Consider the following 16,442-nt stretch of genomic DNA (forward strand, 5'->3'; position numbering starts at 1 on the left):
CCGGTTGGTGCCACGAACCGGGACTAAAGGGTACGATGCCCATTAGTACCGGGACTAAAGGACTAAAGGTTAGACCTTTAGTCCCGGTTCAAGCCACCAACCAGTACTAATGGGGTTTGAGGCATTAGTACCGGTTCATGGCACGAACCGGTACTGAAGGTCACATTTTCAAACTCCCCCCCCCCCCTTGGATCGCCTTTTCAGTTTTAAAAAAAATAAAAGAAAATGATGAAAATGTCAAAAAAATAAAAAATTAAGTTTCCCATGTGATATGTGGTCTAGTTGTTGGGAAAATTTGCAAATGTGAATTTTGACTTTATTTGCAAAATCTCTCTAGAATTTAGTAAAATGGACATAACTTTTGCATACTGACTCGAATGAAAAAGTTTTTTATATGAAAAATCATCTACTCGAAAAGTTACATCCAAATTTAACGGGGGGAACCTAACAGAAAAAAAGTTACGGGGCTTTTAAGATCTAGAGTGGAAAAAATCGAAAAAATTTCAAACTATGGTCAAATAATGGTCAAACTAATTATTCTAGAATATTAGTGTTACTAAATAATTATTTCAGTTATTTTGAATTTTGGTCAAATCTGGTCAAACTGTGGTCAAACTGTGGTCAAACAATGGTCAAACTAATTATTCAAGAAATATTAGTGTTACTAAATAATTATTGTTTTTTAAAACAATAGTTTCAAACTCAAACAATGAAATGTGTCACTTCATGCTCACGCAAAATTCCTGAGGGTTAATAGGATTGACATCTTACTATTGTCAGGAAAACAACAAGTGCAGACTTGCAAACGAGGGAGAATAGAACCCGGAAGTTAAGCGTGCTTAGGCTGGGGGAGTGGGAGGATGGGTGACCGTTCGGGAAGTTGGATGGTTAGGAATGAGGAGGGGTGATTAGAGATTAAAGGATAAATTGAGCAGTGATGAGGGGTGGTGATTAGAGATTAGAGGTTAAAATGTTCCAGTTTGAACCGGGACTAAAGGTGGGAGGCATTAGTAACGGCCCTTTAGTCCCGGTTCAAAAACCGGGACTAAAGGGCCTTACCAACCGGGACTGATGCCCCCTTTTCTACTAGTGATATACAACATTTCATCAATTCAACACGCACATTTCATCATTTTAGCAACATATATACCACAAGTCAACATTTCAGCAACATATAACCCATTTTCAACTCATGTAGACAACATTCCAGCACATATTTCAGAATTGCAGCACTTAAATACATCATTCCAGCACATATAAACAGCATTCCAGCTCATATTTCAGCATTTCTGCACTTATAACAGCATTACAGCACATATAATCAACATTACAGCACATCTAAACAGCATTTCAGCACATATAGATAGCATTTCAACCATAGACATAACATATTTCAGCCATAGATTGGACACAAATAGGTTATAGGTTCAACAAGCAAATATTTTCGACATATAAAGGTTCAACAAGCACATAGGTTTGAGACAAATAGGTTCAAGTTCAACGCACAAATAGGTTCAAGTTCGACACATAATCATCATATCAACTTGAACATCTCCTACATGACACAAAATCCAATTGAGTAGATTGATCTTCTCTCCACTTCATCTTCATGAGTCTTGACATCTCACTCAAAGCGCCAAATCCTAGTTTGAGACATATGCAAGAAAGACATGAGAACTTGAATTGTGGAGAGTTATATATTTCCAAGACATAAACAAGAAAGGTATGTGTGCACTTCTTATGTACCTGCTGTTGGAAATATGCCCTAGAGGCAATAATAAAAGTATTATTATATTTCAATGTTCATGATAAATGTCTTTTATTCATGCTATAACTGTATTATCCGGAAATCGTAATACACGTGTGAATACTTAGACCACAATATGTCCCTGGTGAGCCTCTAGTTGACCAGCTCGTTGTGATCAACAGATAGTCATGGTTTCCTGACTATGGACATTGGATGTCGTTGATAACGGGATCACATCATTAGGAGAATGATGTGATGGACAAGACCCAATCCTAAGCATAGCATAAAAGATCGTGTAGTTCGTTTTGCTAGAGCTTTGCCAGTGTCAAGTATCTCTTCCTTCGACCATGAGATCGTGTAACTCCCGGATACCGTAAGAGTGCCTTGGGTGTATCAAACGTCACAACGTAACTGGGTGACTATAAAGGTGCATTACAGGTATCTCCGAAAGTATCTGTTGGGTTGACACGGATCGAGACTGGGATTTGTCACTCCGTATGACGGAGAGGTATCTCTGGGCCCACTCGGTAATGCATCATCATTATGAGCTCAATGTGACCAAGGTGTTGGACACGGGATCATGCATTACGGTACGAGTAAAGTGACTTGCCGGTAACGAGACTGAACAAGGTATTGGGATACCGACGATCGAGTCTCGGGCAAGTAACGTACCGATTGACAAAGGGAATTGCATACAGGGTTTGATCGAATCCTCGACATCGTGGTTCATCCGATGACAACATCGAGGAGCATGTGGGAGCCATCATGGGTATCCAGATCCCACTGTTGGTTATTGACCTGAGAGCGTCTAGGTCATGTCTGCATGTCTCCCGAACCCGTAGGGTCTACACACTTAAGGTTCGGTGACGCTAGGGTTATTAGGAAGACTAGTATGTGACTACCGAATATTGTTCGGAGTCCCGGATGGGATCCTGGACGTCACAAGGAGATCCGGAAGGGTCCGGAGGTAAATATTTATATATGGGAAGTTGTCAAACGGACACCGGGAAGTTTCGGGGTCATACCGGTATTGTACCGGGGCCACCGGAAGGGTTCCGGGGGTCCACCGGGAGGGGCCACCCCTCCCGAGGGGCCACATGGTCTGCGTGGGGCAGGGAGCCAGCCCCTGGTGGGCTGGCCGCACCCCCTCCCTTGGGCCCATGCGCCTAGGGTTGAGGGGGGAACCCTAGAGGGGGCGCCCCCTTGGCTTGGGGGGCAAGCCACCCTCTCCCCTCTCCCCTAGGCCGCCGCACCCCCCCCCCTAGATGGGTTCTAGGGGGGCGGCCCCCTTCTCCCTTCCCCCTATAAATAGAGGGGTGAGGGGAGGGCAGCTGGACCACCCTCCAAGGCGCAGCCCTCCCCTCCCCAACACCTCTCCTCCTCCGTTGTGTGCTTGGCGAAGCCCTGTCGGAGTACTGCATCTCCACCATCACCACGCCGTCGTGCTGCCGGTGGAGCTGTCTTCCTCAACCTCTCCTTCCCCCTTGCTGGATCAAGAAGGAGGAGACGTCTCCCGTCCCGTACGTGTGTTGAACGCGGAGGTGCTGTCCGTTCAGCACTTGGTCATCGGTTATTCGAATCACGTCGAGTACGACGACATCATCACCTTGCAAGCTTCCGCACGCGATCTACAAGTGGTATGTAGATGCAAACTCTCTCCCTTGACTCGTTGCTTAGATGAACTCATAGATGGATCTTGGTGAAACCGTAGGAAAAATTTTAATTTTCTGCAACGTTCCCCAAAAGTGGCATCATGAGCCAGATTTATGCGTAGTTCTCTTTGCACGAGTAGAACACAATTTTGTTGTGGGCGTGGATTTTGTCATCTTACTTGCCTCTACTAGTCTTTTCTTGCTCAACGGTATTGTGGGATGAAGCGGCCCGGACCAACCTTACACGTACGCTTACGTGAGACCGGTTCCACCGACTGACATGCACTAGTTGCATAAGGTGGCTGGCGGGTGTCTGTCTCTCCCACTTTAGTTGGAGCGGAATCGATGAACAGAGCCCTTATGAAGGGTAAATAGAAGTTGACAAAATCACGTTGTGGTGATTCGTAGGTAAGAAACGTTCTTGCTAGAACCCAATTGCAGCCACGTAAAAGATGCAACAACAATTAGAGGACGTCTAACTTGTTTTTGCAGCGATTGATCATGTGATGTGATATGGCCAGAAGTTGTGATGAATGATGAATTGTGATGTATGAGATCATGTTCTTTGTAATAGGATTCACGACTTGCATGTCGATGAGTATGACAACCGGCAGGAGCCATAGGAGTTGTCTTTATTTTTTGTATGACCTGCGTGTCATTGAAGAACGCCATGTAACTTACTTTACTTCATTGCTAAACGTTAGTCATAGAAGTAGAAGTAGTCGTTGGTGTGACAACTTCATGAAGACACTATGATGGAGATCATGGTGTCAAGCCGGTGACAAGATGATCATGGAGCCCCGAAGATGAAGATCAATGGAGCTATATGATATTGGCCATATCATGTCACAACTATATAATTGCATGTGATGTTTATTATGTATTATGCATCTTGTTTACTTAGGACGACGGTAGTAAATAAGATGATCCCTTATAAAATTTCAAGAAGTGTTCTCCCCTAACTGTGCACCGTTGCTACAGTTCGTCGCTTCTAAGCACCACGTGATGATCGGGTGTGATGGATTCTTACGTTCACATACAACGGGTGTAAGACAGTTTTACACAGCGAAAACACTTAGGGTTAACTTGACGAGCCTAGCATGTGCAGACATGGCCTCGGAACACGGAGACCGAAAGGTCGAACACGAGTCGTATGGATTCACCGATGATGACTAGTCCGTCTCACGTGATGATCGGACACGGGCTAGTCGACTCGGATCGTGTAACACTTAGATGACTAGAGGGATGTCTAATCTAAGTGGGAGTTCATAATTTGATTAGAACTTTATTATCATGAACTTAGTCTAAAACCTTTGCAAATATGTCTTGTAGATCAATGGCCAACGCTAATGTCAACATGAACTTCAACGCATTCCTAGAGAAAACCAAGCTGAAAGATGATGGCAGCAACTATACGGACTGGGTCCGGAACCTGAGGATCATCCTCATAGCTGCCAGGAAACAATATGTCCTAGAAGGACCGCTAGGTGACGCTCCCGTCCTAGAGAACCAAGACATTATGAATGCTTGGCAGTCTCGTGCTGATGATTACTCCCTCGTTCAGTGCGGCATGCTTTACAGCTTAGAACCGGGGCTCCAAAAGCGTTTTGAGCACCACGGAGCATATGAGATGTTCGAAGAGCTGAAACTAGTTTTTCAAGCTCATGCCCGGGTCGAGAGGTATGATGTCTCCGACAAGTTCTACAGTTGTAAGATGGAGGAAAACAGTTCTGTCAGTGAGCACATCCTGAAGATGTCTGGGTTGCACAACCGTATGACCCAGCTGAACATTAACCTCCCAGATGAGGCGGTCATTGACAGAATCCTCCAGTCGCTCCCACCAAGCTACAAGAGCTTTGTGATGAACTACAACATGCAGGGGATGGAAAAGACCATTCCTGAAGTGTTCTCGATGCTGAAGTCAGCAGAGGCTGAAATCAAGAAAGAACATCAAGTGTTGATGGTCAATAAGACCACTAAGTTCAAGAAGGGCAAGGGTAAGAAGAACTTCAAGAAGGACGGCAAAGATGTTGCCGCGCCTGGTAAGCCAGTTACCGGGAAGAAGTCAAAGAATGGACCCAAGCCTGAGACTGAGTGCTTTTATTGCAAGGGGAAGGGTCACTGGAAGCGGAACTGCCCCAAATACTTAGCGGATAAGAAGGCCGGCAACACCAAAGGTATATTTGATATACATGTGATTGATGTGTACCTTACCAGTACTCGTAGTAACTCCTGGGTATTTGATACCGGTGCCGTTGCTCATATTTGTAACTCACAGCAGGAGCTGCGGAATAAACGGAGACTAGCGAAGGACGAGGTGACGATGCACGTCGGGAATGGTTCCAGAGTCGATGTGATCGCCGTCGGCACGCTGCCTCTACATTTACCTACGGGATTAGTTTTGAACCTTAATAATTGTTATTTAGTGCCAAGTTTGAGCATGAACATTGTATCTGGATCTCGTTTAATATGAGATGGCTACTCATTTAAGTCTGAGAATAATGGTTGTTCGATTTATATGAGAGATATGTTTTATGGTCATGCTCCGATGGTCAATGGTTTATTCTTAATGAATCTCGAGCGTAATATTACACATGTTCATAGTGTAGATGCCAAAAGATTTAAAGTTGATAACGATAGTCCCACATACTTGTGGCACTGCCGCCTTGGTCACATTGGTGTCAAGCGCATGAAGAAGCTCCATGCCGATGGACTTTTAGAGTCTCTTGATTATGAATCGTTTGACACGTGCGAACCATGCCTTTTGGGCAAAATGACCAAGACTCCGTTCTCCGGAACAATGGAGCGAGCAACCAACTTGTTGGAAATCATACATACCGATGTGTGCGGTCCAATGAGCGTTGAGGCTCGCAGATGATATCGTTATGTTCTCACTCTCACAGATGACTTGAGTAGATATGGGTATGTCTACTTAATGAAACACAAGTCTGAGACCTTTGAAAAGTTCAAGGAATTTCAGAATGAGGTAGAGAATCAACGTGACCGAAAGATAAAATTCTTACGATCAGATTGTGGAGGAGAATACTTAAGTCACGAATTTGGTACACACTTAAGGAAATGTGGAATCGTTTCACAGCTCACGCCGCCTGGAACACCTCAGCGAAACGGTGTGTCCGAACGTCGTAATCGCACCCTATTGGATATGGTGCGGTCTATGATGTCTCTTACCGATTTACCGCTATCATTTTGGGGATACGCTCTAGAGACAGCTACATTCACTTTAAATAGGGCACCGTCTAAATCCGTTGAGACGACACCGTATGAATTATGGTTTGGAAAGAAACCTAAGCTGTCGTTTCTAAAAGTTTGGGGATGCGATGCTTATGTCAAGAAACTTCAACCTAAAAAGCTCGAACCCAAGTCGGAAAAATGCGTATTCATAGGATACCCTAAGGAAACTGTCGGGTATACCTTCTACTTAAGATCCGAAGGCAAGATCTTTGTTGCCAAGAACGGATGCTTTCTGGAAAAAGAGATTCTCTCGAAAGAAGTAAGTGGGAGGAAAGTAGAACTTGATGAAGTACTACCTCTTGAGCGGGAAAGTGGCGCAGCGCAGGAAACCGTTCCTGTGATGCCCACACCAACTGAAGAGGAAAACAATGATGATGATCAAGGTACTTCGGATCAAGTTACTGCTGAACTTCGTAGGTCCACTAGGACACGTTCCGCACCAGAGTGGTACGGCAACCCTGTCCTGGAAATCATGTTGTTAGACAACAATGAACCTTCGAACTATGAAGAAGCGATGGCGGGCCCGGATTCCAACAAATTGCTTGAAGCCATGAAATCCGAGATAGAATCCATGTATGAAAACAAAGTATGGACTTTGACAGACTTGCCCGATGATCGGCGAGCGATAGAAAACAAATGGATTTTTAAGAAGAAGATGGACGCGGATGGAAATGTTACCATCTATAAGGCTCGACTTGTCGCTAAGGGTTATCGACAAGTTCAAGGGATTGACTACGACGAGACTTTCTCTCCCGTAGCGAAGCTGAAATCCGTCCGAATCATGTTAGCGACTGCCGCATACTATGATTATGAGATATGGAAAATGGACGTCAAAACGGCATTCCTTAACGGGCATCTTAAGGAAGAACTGGATATGATGCAGCCGGAAGGTTTTGTCGATCCTCGGAACGCTAACAAAGTATGCAAGCTCCAGCGATCCATTTATGGACTGGTGCAAGCATCTCGGAGTTGGAACATTCGCTTTGATGAGATATCAAAGCGTTTGGGTTTATGCAGACTTATGGAGAAGCCTGCGTTCACAAGAAAGTGAGTGGGAGCTCTGTAGCATTTCTCATATTATATGTAGATGACATACTCTTGATGGGAAATAATATAGAATTTCTGGACAGCATTAAGGCCTACTTGAATAAGTGTTTTTCAATGAAGGACCTTGGAGAAGCTGCTTATATATTAGGCATCAAGATCTATAGAGATAGATCGAGACGCCTCATAGGTCTTTCACAAAGCACATACCTTGGTAAGATTTTGAAGAGGTTCAAAATGGATCAGTCCAAGAAGGGGTTCTTGCCTATGTTACAAGGTGTGAGATTGAGCTCGGCTCAGTCACCGACCACGGCAAAAGATAAAGAAGAGATGAGTGTCATCCCCTATGCTTCAGCCATAGGATCTATTATGTATGCCATGCTGTGTACCAGACCCGATGTAAACCTTGCCGTAAGTTTGGTAGCAAGATACCAAAGTAATCCCGGCAAGGAACACTGGACAGCGGTCAAGAATATCCTGAAGTACCTGAAAAGGACGAAGGACATGTTTCTCGTTTATGGAAGAGACGAAGAGCTCGTCGTAAAGGGATACGTCGACGCTAGCTTCGACTCAGATCTGGATGACTCTAAGTCACAAACCGGATACGTGTATATGTTGAATGGTGGAGCAGTAAGCTGGTGCAGCTGCAAGCAGAGCGTCGTGGCGGGATCTACGTGTGAAGCGGAGTACATGGAAGCCTCGGAGGCAGCGCATGAAGAGATTTGGGTGAAGGAGTTCATCACCGACCTAGGAGTCATACCCAATGCGTCGGGGCCGATCAAACTCTTCTATGACAACACTGGAGCTATTGCCCTCGCCAAGGAGCCCAGGTTTCACAAGAAGACCAGGCACATCAAGCGTCGTTTCAACTCCATCCGTGAAAATGTTCAAGATGGAGACATAGAGATTTGCAAAGTGCACACGGATCTGAATGTCGCAGATCCGCTGACTAAACCTCTCTCGCGTGCAAAACATGATCAACACCAGAACTCTATGGGTGTTCGATTCATCACAATGTAACTAGATTGGTGACTCTAGTGCAAGTGGGAGACTGTTGGAAATATGCACTAGAGGCAATAATAAAAGTATTATTATATTTCAATGTTCATGATAAATGTCTTTTATTCATGCTATAACTGTATTATCCGGAAATCGTAATACACGTGTGAATACTTAGACCATAATATGTCCCTGGTGAGCCTCTAGTTGACCAGCTCGTTGTGATCAACAGATAGTCATGGTTTCCTGACTATGGACATTGGATGTCGTTGATAACGGGATCACATCATTAGGAGAATGATGTGATGGACAAGACCCAATCCTAAGCATAGCATAAAAGATCGTGTAGTTCGTTTTGCTAGAGCTTTGCCAGTGTCAAGTATCTCTTCCTTCGACCATGAGATCATGTAACTCCCGGATACCGTAAGAGTGCCTTGGGTGTATCAAACGTCACAACGTAACTGGGTGACTATAAAGGTGCATTACAGGTATCTCCGAAAGTATATGTTGGGTTGACACGGATCGAGACTGGGATTTGTCACTCCGTATGATGGAGAGGTATCTCTGGGCCCACTCGGTAATGCATCATCATTATGAGCTCAATGTGACCAAGGTGTTGGACACGGGATCATGCATTACGGTACGAGTAAAGTGACTTGCCGGTAACGAGACTGAACAAGGTATTGGGATACCGACGATCGAGTCTCGGGCAAGTAACGTACCGATTGACAAAGGGAATTGCATACAGGGTTTGATCGAATCCTCGACATCGTGGTTCATCCGATGACAACATCGAGGAGCATGTGGGAGCCATCTTGGGTATCCAGATCCCGCTGTTGGTTATTGACCTGAGAGCGTCTAGGTCATGTCTGCATGTCTTCCGAACCCGTAGGGTCTACACACTTAAGGTTCGGTGACGCTAGGGTTATTAGGAAGACTAGTATGTGACTACCGAATATTGTTCGGAGTCCCGGATGGGATCCTGGACGTCACAAGGAGATCCGGAAGGGTCCGGAGGTAAATATTTATATATGGGAAGTTGTCAAACGGACACCGGGAAGTTTCGGGGTCATACCGGTATTGTACCGGGGCCACCGGAAGGGTTCCGGGGGTCCACCGGGAGGGGCCACCCCTCCCGGGGGGCCACATGGGCTGTGTGGGGCAGGGAGCCAGCCCCTGGTGGGCTGGCCGCACCCCCTCCCTTGGGCCCATGCGCCTAGGGTTGAGGGGGGAACCCTAGAGGGGGCGCCCCCTTGGCTTGGGGGGCAAGCCACCCTCTCCCCTCTCCCCTAGGCCGCCGCACCCCCCCTAGATGGGTTCTAGGGGGCCGGCCCCCTTCTCCCTTCCCCCTATAAATAGAGGGGTGAGGGGAGGGCAGCCGGACCACCCTCCAAGGCGCAGCCCTCCCCTCCCTAACACCTCTCCTCCTTCGTTGTGTGCTTGGCGAAGCCCTGTTGGAGTACTGCCTCTCCACCATCACCACGCCGTCGTGCTGTCGGTGGAGCTGTCTTCCTCAACCTCTCCTTCCGCCTTGCTGGATCAAGAAGGAGGAGACGTCTCCCGTCCCGTACGTGTGTTGAACGCGGAGGTGCTGTCCGTTCAGCACTTGGTCATCGGTGATTCGAATCACGTCGAGTACGACTACATCATCACCTTGCAAGCTTCCGCACGCGACCTACAAGTGGTATGTAGATGCAAACTCTCTCCCTTGACTCGTTGCTTAGATGAACTCATAGATGGATCTTGGTGAAACCGTAGGAAAAATTTTAATTTTCTGCAACGTTCCCCAACACCTGCATCCCTTCTTGGATGTCCTGAAGGCAAGTCCAAAAGCTAGCTTCTCCTGTGTTAGCATCTACAAAAGTAAACAATTGTCAACAATCTGAAAACAAGAGAAAATATTAATAGAAAGCACTATTTGCTCACCTTTGAACTTGTTTCTAAGCCAATCTTGTGAGCACATTAAAACCTCAACCATATGTGGTGTCAATCGACTTCTATGGTCATTGAGCTTTCTGCCACTTGTAGAAAAGGCTGATTCTGAAGCAACCGTTGTAACAGGAATAGCAAATATGTCCCTTGCAACTTTCCTTAAGGTTGGATACCTAGTTCCAGCCACTTTCCACCAATCCAACACGTTGAACTTCTCAACGTAAGGCACTAATCCATCATTCAAGTATTGATCTATTTCACCTTGCAGTCTAGTTGTTGCAGGCATTTGTTGAGGTACAATGTTTTGGAAGACACTCATGATTGCAGGAGCTTTCATTGTAGAAATCATAGATTCTTCATCTGGTGTATATGCCTCATTTTCCACTTCATATTCTTGCAATAATAAGCGCAGACTAGCAACTATGTCATCAACTTTTTCAATGCATTCATAAGAAGATGGCTCAATGCCATGGAGCATGGCAAAGCAAGCTACCAACATTTGCTTCTTGTATTGAGGATCAAGAATTATAGCTATAGCCATTAGACCTTGGATGTCGCTCCAATACTTATCAAATTTTTCAGTCATGCTTTTTGTCATTTCTTTGATAGTGTTGTTGCTAGATGCTTCCCACTGCCTCAATTTCATTTTAATTTCACATATCTTAGGAAAGTACACATTGGCAGTCACATAATCAGTTCCAGAAAATAGCTCGGTTATTTCATAGAACAACCTAACCCTCTCGACAACATCTACAGCGAAAGCCCATTCTTCTGAACTAGGTAGCCACTCATATTGCTTTTCTTTTTCTTTTGCACGTTCAAAAACAGGTCTATAAGGCAAAGCAATATCAAGCATTACAAAATTAGAGTTCCACCTAGTCTTGCAATCAAGTTTCAACTTCCTTTTTATTTTCACTTTCTTATACTTGGCCATTTCCTCAAACTTCTCTATCCTTTTTGGTGAGGTGGTCCAATATGCCACACTTTCACGAATATTTTCTATAGTTGATTGCATGACATCTAGGCCATCCTTCACTATCAAATTCAAAATATGTGCACAACAACGCATGTGAAGTAAAGTACCTTCACAAAGAAGCTTACTTTTTCCTATCTTCCCCACAATCTCCGCAATTGCCTTGTCATTGGCGTTGCAATTATCAATGGTCACAGTCAAGAGCTTCTCATCAAGATTCCATTCAACCAATGATTCATGGAGCTGCTCAGCTATCACTTCTGCATTATGTGGTGCTGGAACATAAATAAACCTACAATATGCACACAAACGCAATAGTTGATGAAATGGGCTGCTGAAAATAAGTACAATGAAATGGACTGCTGAAAACATATGATGTGGGAACATGTATATACCTCATGAGAATGTTCCTTAGCCTCCAAGACTCATCAATGAAATGGGTTGTAATAGCCATATATCCCTTCTTTTGGCTGTCAGAAGTCCACATATCAGTGGTGACTGCGACCCTTGATTGTACCATACTCATATACTCGATGGCCTTCTTCTTTTCTATGTCGTACCTTTCCACAATGTCAGTTCTACAAAATAGAAGATAAGGAACAGAGTAAATGTTATTTGCACAAGAGAAACAAGAAACATTAAGAGGAAACAACAAACTAAAGACATAGCAGCATATTACCTAATATTATTTCTAGTATGCAGCTTGAACAATGGCTGAAGTGCAGCAACAAATCTCGTAAAACCAACATGGTCCACCATAGACAAAGGATAATCATGCAACACCAACATGTTGCCAAGCTCTGCTCTGGCGTACTCTTGATCAAAAGTGTAGCTCTCCATGCTCACTTTCCCATCATTCTCGGCCATCACCTTCAATGAGGCTTGATGCAAAGTTTTACCATCCTTCGTCTTCAACTTCCTAAGAGTGCAACTCTGAAGATGCAACTTTAGATGCTTAGTACCATTCCTTGATCCTGCGATAAGTGTCTTATGACACCAATTACACTTGGCCTTCAATTCTCCATTTATCTTCAACTTCTTCATGTCCAAATAAACCTTAGACGTGAGCTTGCGACTAGATGGTTGATGTGGATGCACCTCTTCCGCCTCATCCTCTTCTCCTTCATCGTCTGAAATGCTAACATGATCTCCATCTTCATCCATTGGGGTTGCTGTGTCCATGGACTCATCTACTTGGCTTTGGCCATTGTTTGTATCACTGCACAAGAAAGTTAACAATTCACTACATAGCACAACCAGATTTGTCCAAACTTAATATACCACACAAAAATGTTTACAAAAATAGTCATAAAAATCGCTTTCTAAAAGTTACAGAAATGATTCACTGTATATAACCTTCTTTTGTATCACAAGACCAAACTACACTAAATGATTTACAGAAACGATTCACTTTATATAACCTTCTTTTGTATATACAAGTTTTTCTCCTAAACTAGAACAAGTCAATGATCTGGAAATAAATTTATGGCATGGCATTCTAACTCCAAAATTTGCTATTCCAATTCTAACTCCCACATTTAGTACATATTTATCAACACTCACTTTCATTCTTACACCATACTTCATACATAACAGAATCAAATAGATCAGTTCATGCATCATAGAATTTTATGAAAAAGTGAGAAAAATTTCACCGCTTTGGACGCTTTGGTGCCCTTTTCGCTGGTGGGGTAGATCTGTTCCTCGCAGGAGCGGGAGTAGCCGGACTCTGTCGGGTGCTGGCCACCGCCGTCGCACCTCCACGGCCACGGCCACGACCCACCTTGTAACCGGGCGCTGATGCGTTGGAGCGGCGCCCGGGATTCTGCCCCGTTGAAGGTGGTTGGAGACGCATGTTCTTGGAGGTAGATGAAGGTGTCGGCGGCCGCACCTGAGAACCACTCCCGTCGGCGCCATCTTGTCCGAGACTGTCCTCATCCACGGGTGTTGAGGTTGAGCGGATGAGGTTCCCCATCCGCGCTGAAGTAATGGGCCTCCTCGACGTCCTCTGGACCGCTCTCCATCCGCGCCGAAGTTTAGGTTGGGAGGTGCTCCGGTTGTCCGGCGGTTGAGATGGAAGAGCTGCGGCAACAGCAAGCGAGATGAGTGGGGGAGGCGCTGTGGAGGGAGGAGATGTGGAGGTGGAGACGAGGGAGATGGCTTGGTGCCCTGCCCAGGCAGCCGCAGCGGCCGGCGGCGGCGGCGGCAACCTAGGGTTGCAGCCCGTGTGAGAGAGATGGGTGTGACGGCGCGATGGGGTGAAGATGAGGGGTCGAGCCGCCGAGGGGCGGAGGGGGTTTTGTGCGGGCCTGCGTGGGCTAGGGTTGCGGCCGCTGGGTGCTAGGCTAGGATTTTTTATTTTTCTACTGAATGACATAGGGGGCCTACATGTAAGATGTATTAACATGCGGGTAGGTGGGTAGACGGGTATGGGTATTGCATTCCCATACCCATACCTGGCTTACCCGATGGGTATATATTTTTCCCATTTAAATACCCATGGGTATTTTATTTTTCCGTACCCTTACCCTAATAGGGTTTTTCCCGTCGGGTTAGCGGGTAACGGGTACCCATTGCCATGAGGAGGCTAGGCAGGGAGACCTTTATTCCATTTTCAGGGAGCCACCGCCGTCTCGTCTTTCTATGTAGGACATAAATCCTAGCAAAACTGAAATAAACGACTAAAAACGGAGCCCTCCCGCCGGCCCTTGCCGAGATCCACCGCGCCCCCATGGCCCTAGAGCCACCAGAGCGCAGGCGGACCTGTGGCAGCGCCGACGGAAGGCCACAACCCTAGCTTTTTTTGTGGGGGAGGAGGAGGCGGCAGCTAGAGATGAGCCTGAGTAGCTCTAAATGAGTAACATTGCAGTACTACAGATTGTGGTGTAGTAATGTATATATAATTTTTTTTCCAGAAAGATTGTGGCGTATACATGAGCCACTCGACTGTAAGGGAGAGAGAGCCAAGCAACTGCGGGAGTAATAGCTTTCGCTCCTCCTAAGTGATGGGGACAACGCAAGCTCGAGGGGGGAGCAGCGAAGGTAGCTACAGTGGCGCCTCTCCGGGAGATGCAAGAGGGCGACTGACAGTGGGGAAGGGGAGAGATGGCTGGCTCCAAAGAGAGATATGAGGAGAGAGACCGAACCCTAGTTGTCTCATTGATTGGGGACGGAGCATCGAATTGGAAAAGGCCATGTGGCCAGCCAACGCGAAATCCCATCTATGCCCTCGGCAGGATCTGGGAACCACAGGGGTAACCATTCCAAATTTGATCACGGGCCACCCACACCGAAAAACCCTTGCACCCAAAGCCACAAACACGAATGTCCCACCGGCGGAAAACCTCGCGGAGTCACAGATGTGCGACCAATATCCCAAGGTGAAAAAAAATTCAGTATTCATTGCTCCATCAACCAGTTTTGAACTTTTGATGTTACGGCCAGGAATCACCGGAGGCCGAATCAGACGTTCAGCGTCGCATTAGGCAAAGGATCGGACGGCCATAATTCCGTACGCTCTTAGGAGGCTCATGTGTTCAGGCAAAGGATCGATCGCTAAACAAAAGCTGCCATGGGGTTGCAAACCTGTTCTGCACTAGGCATCCTTTTTTTTCGGGTGGCAAAGCTCGTGCCGTGCTGGTCGGCTTTACCGAGAGATAGCACACGATGAGCAGTCTTTTTCTCTACAGGGCGTAAACTTAGGCGTGTTTGGTCGAATATCAGAACACCCCACGCCGCGAACAAAAATCGATCGGCGCCAAACTTTTGGCGTGCATGCAGATGAAGTGCCGTCCAAGATGAATTAGCGACGCCCTACACTCTCCAACCTTGGTGCCAAAGCGCTAATTAACCTATAAATACCCCCACAACCCTGAGCCAGAAACCTCAGCCCAAACCAGTGCGTGCCAGCCTCTCTCCTTCCTCGACTCCTACTGTCCTACAGTCCTAGCACCAACAGCTAGCCAGCCATGGCGATGAATTCCACCGAGCCCCTGGCCCTCCTGCTGCTGGTGGCGCTGTCCGCGACGACGGCCATGACCGCCGCCGGACAAGGCTCCTGCAACGGCCACAAGGTGACGGTGCAGAACCTGTGCGGCCACGACCTGACCCTGGGCATCGAGGCGCGCTCCAACAGCAAGGCGCTCTTCCCCAACGGGTATCTGCTCCCCAGCGGGAAGCACGAGTCGTTCGACGTGTGCGCGTGGGCGGGGAGCGTGTCGGCGCAGGGCGCAGCCATGGCCGAGTTCCACATGGACCACGAGGGCGGGGCGTACTACGAGGTGAGCACCGACCAGGCGAGCATGCCCGTCCGTGTCTCCATCACCCCGCACGGCAGCCCGCTGCAGGGCCACTGCCCCACTGCTGGGTGCGACACCGGCAACCACTGCTTCGAGCACTCTGTCCCCGGCGGCAACTGCCACGGCGTCACCGAGATCAACATCGTCTACTACAACCCATAGGTCCATGTCCATCGACCGCCTACCTACCTGCTTGCTGCATCGTCAGTGGCGTTGCAGCTGCAGCTATTGCCGACTAATCTTATTGTGTGTTCCGACGAGGATGTACCGTTGTCAGTCGTGTACTATCGGACTTGCAGTTTAAATACAACAGTATTTTGTGGTACTACAGTGTATTACATACAGGGTCTGTCTAGGACACATCTAGATATGACATAGTTATGTCATATATAAACTGATGTCCACTCTGTTTGTGGTTTTTTTTTTGTCCTAGTTTTTTTTATTTCTTGTTGCTTCATTATATATCTGTGCGAGCTTAGATGTGACATCCTTAAAAGACATCTAGATGTGAATTAGACAAACTGTTACATAATTAATCGGACGTA

The 16,442-nt window shown here is 46.5% G+C and overlaps 1 protein-coding gene across 1 annotated transcript; it reads left to right on the top strand.

The window, feature by feature from the left end:
- Nucleotides 1-15,508: 15,508 nt before the first annotated feature.
- LOC119326511 lies at nt 15,509-16,222 on the top strand. Its single transcript, XM_037600149.1, has one exon. The coding sequence runs from the start codon at nt 15,568-15,570 to the stop codon at nt 16,057-16,059; it is 492 nt and encodes a 163-aa protein (XP_037456046.1). The 5' UTR covers nt 15,509-15,567; the 3' UTR covers nt 16,060-16,222.
- The last annotated feature ends 220 nt before the right edge of the window (nt 16,223-16,442 follow it).

Source organism: Triticum dicoccoides, chromosome 6B (genome assembly GCF_002162155.2).
Source record: "Triticum dicoccoides isolate Atlit2015 ecotype Zavitan chromosome 6B, WEW_v2.0, whole genome shotgun sequence".
In the NCBI taxonomy this organism is placed as follows: Eukaryota; Viridiplantae; Streptophyta; class Magnoliopsida; order Poales; family Poaceae; genus Triticum; species Triticum dicoccoides.